Raw genomic sequence first — 7,931 nt, forward strand, 5'->3', positions numbered from 1 at the left:
CCATATTGTCCATCCTCTCTTTCTGAACATATGCATGACTGACTCCATTGACATCCTTGCGGCGGGACCAGAGGGGACAGAATCACTCGACATTTTGTTATACGAGGTGACGAGAAACCAGGTTGATATTTTCCCATGAGGGGTCTAGACCAGCTGGCCTAAAATGCAAGACAACGTCCGTACCACTGAGCTTGTGGTTTACTCCTTCCGTTCCATATTAGTTATGGCTGATTTGTTACAACTAATACTAAATCATCGATAACTAATATAAAATAGAGAGAGTAATTCGTAAAGTGTATGTGGCGTACGTAAACAAACAAAACCATCAAATTTACTCGTATGAAAGAAAATTGTAGTACAAGGATGTAAAATGCCGTTATTTAAGGAGATTGCCCGAGAACTCAAGCTACATGCTTGAGCTCTTACATTTTCTTACATATTCTTGCCTTTACTGCTTTCTAGTTGTGGGAACACCTTTTTTCCTGGTCTTTATTTTCCAGGGAAGAACTATGTTAGTGAAGGAATAATGTCATTACTATAATACTCAAAGGGGAATAAAATCATTACAATCATGCTCTACCGGTTCCTGGATTTCCTGACCATGTGTTCCAAAACTACTTTGTACTATTTCTTATTTTGGTACTGACAATGTTTATGTTTAAAACTTCTATGCTCCTCCCTTGCGAAAGGAAATGTATCTTTCTTACACATCTCTCTCGCAGAGTTGCTGTTAGGAAAAGAAATTTACGCACGTATGGCCAAGGTGCAGTCAGTACAACTCAAAGAAAATCGTCCACATCATTATTATTCTCACAAGAGAGAACCTTTTTCCCAGCACTGCTGCTAGCATGGTCCATGGGCCAGGTCCACAAGAGGGAGAGGAATAACAGGGAGTAAGATGCTCGGCAATCGGGTTCTGTGGAGGAGAACGAAGAGGGTAGCTTTTGGGGATTGGTCTCTCACTCTCTCGGCCCACCCCGTCCCTTTCGCCTTCGGCCTCTTGTTGATCTCCCTTCCTTCGTTTCCTGTTTGGTCCGGTTCAAGGTTCCATTTTTCTTGTGTACTATTCCGACGCGACACCTGTCCCCTCCAAGTGGAAGTAGAGGCTCCCCGTTGCCACGAGCACGAGCCACCGGCAGGTCGATAGCCGCACAGCCATCGTGCCCTCCTAGCGGTTTGTGCAAGCTAAGGGTTGTGGTAGTACTAGTATAAACCGCAGAAATTTCTACAGAAGCAGCGATCTTGCACGGAAAGTTCTGTCTGCTACTTGACGCACTTCGCTTCTATTTGAAGAAAGCCATCGTCTTTCTCATGCTCAGTTTCAATCGTCAAAGTTGTAGAAGCGTGTGAATTTGATGCTGCTGTTCCGCTGGGTTACGCTGAAACTATTTGTCTGGATTTGAAGAATGTACACAAAGAGGTCCTAGTATATGCAATGGATTCGCCCAGCACAGAATGGATTCGCCCAGCACAGAAGAAGCCTAATGTAGCAAAGATTCTGAATTGTATTCGACTATTCGCTCTGTTGTTGAGTTCAGAATGTAGATACACAACTCAGTAAACACACTCTACTTTAAAGTTCAAGCTATTTACGCTCTGTGTATCCCCGGGAGAAACCGCACTATCGAACGCTGTCATCCTCCTATCTGCCTTCCACAACAAGGTGTTTTCCCCACCTGAACTAGCCTATTCCTCCCATACATTGGATATACTCCTACTCCTGTAGTCCTGTTGGGCATGGAAATGCCAGGAGCATGTGCTCGCAACCTTCAGCACCAGCAAGATCTGACGCCAATAAACAGAATACCTGAGAACGGGTTTAGATATATACAGTGAATGCAAGATCAATATACAGTAAACAAAGTAACAAACAAGGAACAGAGAGAAGGAGCGATTTACCAGAGTGTATTCCACCTTTGTAGGATGGAAGATTCAGGAAGAGACCATATGCCTGATGGTGCATGAAACTGCCACAGGGACATAAGCCCCCCCAGCTCTCACTTTGCAGGCGCTGACAAGCTCTGCCTTGAAACAGGAGGATGCCCCTCGTTCTCAACTGGAGTCTTGGACGATTTCAGCCTTTCTTGGTGCATCAATTTGTACACATTCTTCCCAATCAGGCCTCTCTCGATGGCGTGAACCCAGAACATGTTCAGTGTCTCCTTCTCATCCCCAAAAGAAGTACACATGCAGTTGTAGATCTGGGGTGTCACCGACATCTGCTTCTTTGCCATTTCGTTCAACGTATCCCAAGCAGCAGCAAGCTTTCCTGCAGCCAGCTGTGCGTATGCAAGTGTAGCATACACAAGACAGTCGGCTTCTAAACCTTTGCCTTTCATTTGGTGAAGTGCCTTTTGTGCAAGATCAACCTGCCCCTTCTTGCAGAGTCTTCGGATCAGAGACCTATATACTGATTTATCTGGTGGAAGGCCTCTTTGCACAAGTTCATCAGGAACCAGTAGCACTGCATCTGCGTTATTCTTCTTGTGGAAAGCATCGACGAGCCAAGAAAATACACTATAATTGGGTGAAAATCCTGCAGACATGTAAATCAAACATTATCAGTATATATAGACTACTATGCCGCAATAACCAGTGAAGCACTTTAAAGAGTTAGTCACTGGCTTGCACATTGACTGTTTTCTAGTATGGGTTTCTGACAACACATTCCAACTCAATGTACTAGTTGTCTGGTTGGTGGTTAGACATTGCATTGTTCAGTCTTTATAGTAAACAAGCAAATGTCACTGATGAAAGGCACAAATAAGAAGAAAAAACTTAACCTGCACCCATCATCTCAAACAAGGCCTCTTTGGCTTCATCTAGCTGCTTGCCCTTGCAGAATCCATGGATGAGAGCTTTGTAAGTGAACTGATCCAACTTCAAGCCCGAGTCCACCATCCTCCTCTTGACCTTGCATGCCGACACCATGTCCCCCTTCTTGGAGTATGAGTTGATCAGAGTGTTGCACGTCACATGGTCAGCCTGCACCTTCCTCTCGTCCATCTCGTTAAGCAACCCATTGACCTCCTTCATCTTGCCATCCTCACAGAGCTTCCTGATAATCGCATTGTACGTTGCGACACTGGATAGCATCCCCCTTGCCTCCATCTCCCCTCGCAGCCTGACCGCCTCCCCCACATCGCCTGCCCGGCAGTATCCGTCAACCAGCGTGGTGTACGTCACGGTGTCCGGCTTTAGCCCTTCTGCCACCATGTCCCTGTGGAGCTGGGCCGCCTCCTTCACCCTCCCTTCCTTGCACATCCCGTGGATCACGGTATTCCAGGTCACAGTGTCCGCCTCGACGCCCTCGCTCCTCATCCGCTCCCGCACGCACATTGCCTCGTACTGCATCCCCTTCCTGACGTAGAGCGCGATCATGGTGTTGAACGAGAAGCGGTCCAGCGGCACGCCGGCCGCGTCCATCCTTGTCATGAGTGCCTCGGCGCACGTGGCGTCCCCGGCCTTGAGGCACACGTGCAGCATGGCGTTGCAGACGTGTGTGTTCATGATGACACCCGCCCGCGCCATATCGCCGAACACCTTTCGCGCGGTGGCCGTCATCCGGGCCCTAGCGAGCGCCGTGAGGAGAGCGGTGCAGGCGTGGGCATCAGGGGCGAGGCCCCGCGCGCGCATTTGGTTGAACACCCGGACGGCGTCGTGGGGGCGGGCGGTGTGGGAGAGTGCGTGGAGGAGCCAGCTCGGTAGGTGGGGCTCGGCGAGGAAGGAGGGGAGGAGGAGCGGGGAGGAGAGCGGGTGGCGGAGGGAGAGGTCGCGCAGAAGGGAGCGGGCGGCGGGGTGGTGGCGCGGGTGCGGCGCGAGGAGGCGGAGGAGGGCGAGGGAGGCGTCGAGCGGGTGCGGAGGCGGCAGGGACCGGAAGAAGGCGAGAGCGACGGAGGGCAGCGAGGAGAGGCGGCCGAGGACGGCGGCGAGGAGGGATGCGTCTGCTGCCAGGAGGTGGGCGTATGGGTGGAAGGAGAATTTGACGACGGCTGCGCAGAGGGCGCGGGGGACGTCGACGCCGGCGGGCGGCGTCATCGGACGGACGGACGGACGGGGAATTTCTTCCGTGAGGGGTGACTGTTCGACGAAATGCTCTCGGCGCTGGGTGGCACGAATGGCGCCAACTTGTGAAGAAAATAGTAGACGAAGCAGCGATTATTTTTTAAAAAATACACTTTTTTTATTATTATTCCAGAAATAATACTGGATTTTCACTTTTTTCATCAATAATACACTGTCGGGATCCGCGAACCCGAGTTTTAATAATCGGTTTCAGAAACCCGAGTACGAGGAAATCTGGGCCTGCCGAGTGGTGGAGGAGGAGGAGCTAGTGGTGGTGGTGGTGCTGTTGCGTGGTGAAGGAGCTGGGCTGCTAACGGAGCTATTTCGCACGCTTCAAAGGTAAACCATAATCCCTGATATTAGATGGTATAACCATGCATGCTGCGTTCGTTACCTTGCCGGATTAGTTACTGATATAGGTACCGGTACAAAATATTTATGTAGTTGTCGTCGTTGATATTTTTATTTATTTACGATGGTATGTGTTAGTTTTTTTACGAGTATGTAATTTGTACAGGTGAGCAGATATGTCAGATAGAGTAAAATTTGTTGTTTACTTCGGTAACGGCACATTCTGAACAATTCCGATGGGAGATGACCTGAGCGAGTTTCAGTACGAGGAGTTGCATTTGTCAAACCCAAAAACATGGCGGGTTTGTCAGTTGAAGGAGTGGTTGACCGTTAATTTCGGGCTTAATCCCGAAACATACACTGTGGGTGTGCATACTTTGTGGAGCAGCTCAAGTACCCAAATATTCTGGCGGAAGCCGATTGAGCGGACCTCTCAGTGGGTGCACTGGTTAGAAGCATGCGAGCGCTGGGGAACTCACCCCATCGCCTTAATTCTTCCCGTGGAGAAGGAGGTCAATTCCCACGAAGGCGAGGGTGAGTTTCATCCAGGCCAGAGGAGTCAAACTTATGATGATGGAGACAGCAATTTTCAATCCGGGTAGAGTAGCCATGGAGCTGGTGGTCATGATGGTAGTACCGCGGTTGATAGCGATGAAGAAGAAGAGAAAAAGAACAAATGCAGAACATGATGGACGAGAATGACGAGGATGGAGTGGAGGATGAGCTTGACTCAGATCAATCCGGTGGATCCGATAATTCAGATGACAACGAGGAGGAGGATCTGATCCCCTCTTCTTGGAACCAGGATATGTCGGAGGCAATGATAGTGGATGGCCGGCATGATTCTGCCTGGGAGTACAACATGAACACCATCTCAATTGGTGCATATGCCGACAAGAGACATCTGCATGAAGCAATCACTCAGTGGGCAATGAACACGCAAACAGTATTCAGAACCACTGTTTCAAGTCAAAAATTCTTTACAGTGGTCTGCAGCGATGCTAGATGTCCATCAAGGGTGCATGGGTACTGTTCGACATAACATGGGTTGTGAGCGACTTCGTGCCGCACACCTGTGTCCTTAAGAGTATGCTGCTGGATCACCGAAACCTTACCTCCACTCTGCTTGCTCGCCTGTTGTACAAGGAGATTGTAGAGATGGTGGCGGGAAGGGGTGACGGGAAGGAGTGGTGGGAAATGGTGGCGGCAAGGGGTGGCGGGAAACACGGTGGCTAAAAGGATTGGAGGGAAACACGTCGGTGGAAAGGGCTGGAGGGAAACACGGCGGTGGGAAGGGGTGGCAGAAACGGTGCTGACAACAAATTTGGGGTTGCCAAACCCGAATAAAGTAAATCGAGTTCGTCTAACCGGATTCTCAAATTTCGGGTTCCTAAAACCCGATTCATTCTTTTTCTTTTCTTTTTATTTTCCCTCCGCACGGCAAAAGAATGAATCGGGGTCGGCTGCCCCGATTTTTAAATTCGAGTTACAGTACCCCAATTTTTGAGTACTCGGGTTCTGCTACCCCGATTTTTAAAAATCGGTTCCTTGAACCCGACAGTGTATTATTCTTGGAAAAAGCAAAAATCGTGTATTATTTTTGGAATAAAAAAATATATTATTTTAAAAAAATCGCGACGAGACATGGATAGAGAGCGCGTAATCTTTATCCTTACTGTAAGGTCTTCCCAAATTTTCGTTCATTTTTATTTAGGTTCTTATTTTTCTGTGAAAATTATAACAACTGCCGTCGGCTATGGGAAAACTTTGAACATAGGCCGAGCTACACGTAGCCATTTATTTGCAAACACTTAGAATTTATATTTTAATTTTTGTAATTAAAATTAAAATTTTAGAGATAGCCAATGGTGTATAGTACAATGGTGTAAAATCTCAATACGAACTAGTTTATATTCTAGGCTATAGCACACCTTTCAGGCTATTAATTTTTTTCAGATTTTATCAATTTTATGTAGCCTAAAATATAAATTAATTTGCATTGAAATTTTACACCATTATAGCACACATCATTGGATACCTCTAAAATTTTACTTCGATTTTTTAAAACTTTAAAATACGAATTTTAAGTCTTTAAAAATAAAGAGCTGTAGCTCGGACTCTTGCCGCCGTTGTACGCGCTGCGGGAGGCCGGGGAATGCGGGGGAGTGGAGGAGGGGCGAGGACCTGCATCAGGCTACAGCTGCCGGTGCGATGTGGAGTCTCGGTGCATGCAGTTCACCCATCGAGTTCTACCTGGCCGGCTTACCCGTGTTGGTGAGGGTGGGTCAAGTTTGCTACTTCAAGGTCGTCCATGCTGCTTCCGCTTGTCTAAAGAAAGTGGATAGATTGGTGGATTTGGGCTTTCAATTAGAAGATTTGCTGAACCCTGTCCAGTACCGACCGGATCGGAGAGGCCTTGTCGGGGGGAAGACCCCGGGTAGGGCAATGGACGATGAGCGGCCGGCTGGCCACTGGCCGGCCGAGGAGCAGCCGGCTGGCGCCGTGGCCGGCTGGCGCCGTGGCCGGCTGGTCCGGAAGCCGGCTGTCTCTAAGTCCTAGTCGGCCTGGCTACGGCCGCCAATGCTGTAGCTGAGCCGGTTTCCACAAGCTATATCCGACTGGGGGTCTGTACCTCAGACCGACTCGAGGCTGGCGAGTCTTGCACTGGAAGGAACCGGGTTGGTGATCCGGGTTCCCAAAGTCCACGCTGACCTCATCTTCCGTAAAGCGCGGGGCACTAGTGCCACGCGCCGGACAGGCCATCATGGCTAACGATGATCCGTACTGGCTACAGTGGCTGACGGCGACAGGGACATCTCCTCTCCATACCGCTGACCTTGGCAGCCGGATGGGACAGGCCATGAGGCCTCAACGGCTCCTGACGTCACTGCCTCGGGAAGGAGCGGAAGCCGGAGCCGGCCAAGCCGGCCAGTAGACTATAGGGTCTTATATGTGAAGTGCCGGTGCCTATATAAGCCGCACTACCCCCTCTCGTGCAGGGGATCGATCACTCTCACTCCATTCTACCCTTAGTGCTGCCCTCTGAGAGAGACCATCGTCTCCCTCAGCCTCTCAGGAGCAGCCGGACACGGCTCTAGGAGCACCATTGTGCTTGTGTGATCACCATATACACTCTAGCGAGGAGTAGAGGTTTTACCTCCATCGGAGGGCCTCGAACCTGGGTACGTCGCCGTGTCGCTCGTGCCCATACCCGCTTCCGGATACCGCCGTGGGATCTTTTAGGAACCACCTTCGATTAGCCACCCTATGGCATATGCCGTGACGATACCACAACATTTGGCGCCCACCGTGGGGCCTTCAGCATCCTCGGCCGGTGTCTTCATCCGGACGGGCCTCACCATCACCACCGGCGAGCGAGTCGCTTCGAGGCTTGATGCGGAGGTTCGGCTCCCTCGACTGCGTCGGCGACAACGGCTGGCTGCTCGCCGACCGGCCCTTCCCGGCCGGCGGCAGCGTCATCTCCTTCGGCGGCTTCGACGTCTACGTCGCCACCG

General features: G+C 50.2%; 1 protein-coding gene across 2 annotated transcripts; it reads right to left on the minus strand.

Moving 5' to 3' along the window:
• Positions 1–1,516: 1,516 nt before the first annotated feature.
• On the minus strand, positions 1,517–4,038 carry LOC124678547 (pentatricopeptide repeat-containing protein At5g38730). 2 transcript variants are annotated; one of them, XM_047214424.1, is made up of 3 exons: positions 2,784–4,038; positions 1,900–2,536; positions 1,517–1,785 (listed from the first exon to the last, which is right to left on the minus strand). In XM_047214424.1, exons 1-2 carry the CDS (start codon positions 4,036–4,038, stop codon positions 1,998–2,000), a joined length of 1,794 nt encoding a protein of 597 aa, XP_047070380.1. In that variant the 3' UTR covers positions 1,517–1,785; positions 1,900–1,997. The 2 variants fall into 2 exon arrangements, with proteins under 2 accessions (XP_047070380.1, XP_047070379.1); XM_047214423.1 differs by having other exon boundaries at positions 1,517–1,807.
• Between the last annotated feature and the right edge of the window lie 3,893 nt (positions 4,039–7,931).

This window comes from Lolium rigidum, chromosome 7 (genome assembly GCF_022539505.1).
Source record: "Lolium rigidum isolate FL_2022 chromosome 7, APGP_CSIRO_Lrig_0.1, whole genome shotgun sequence".
NCBI lineage: Eukaryota > Viridiplantae > Streptophyta > Magnoliopsida > Poales > Poaceae > Lolium > Lolium rigidum.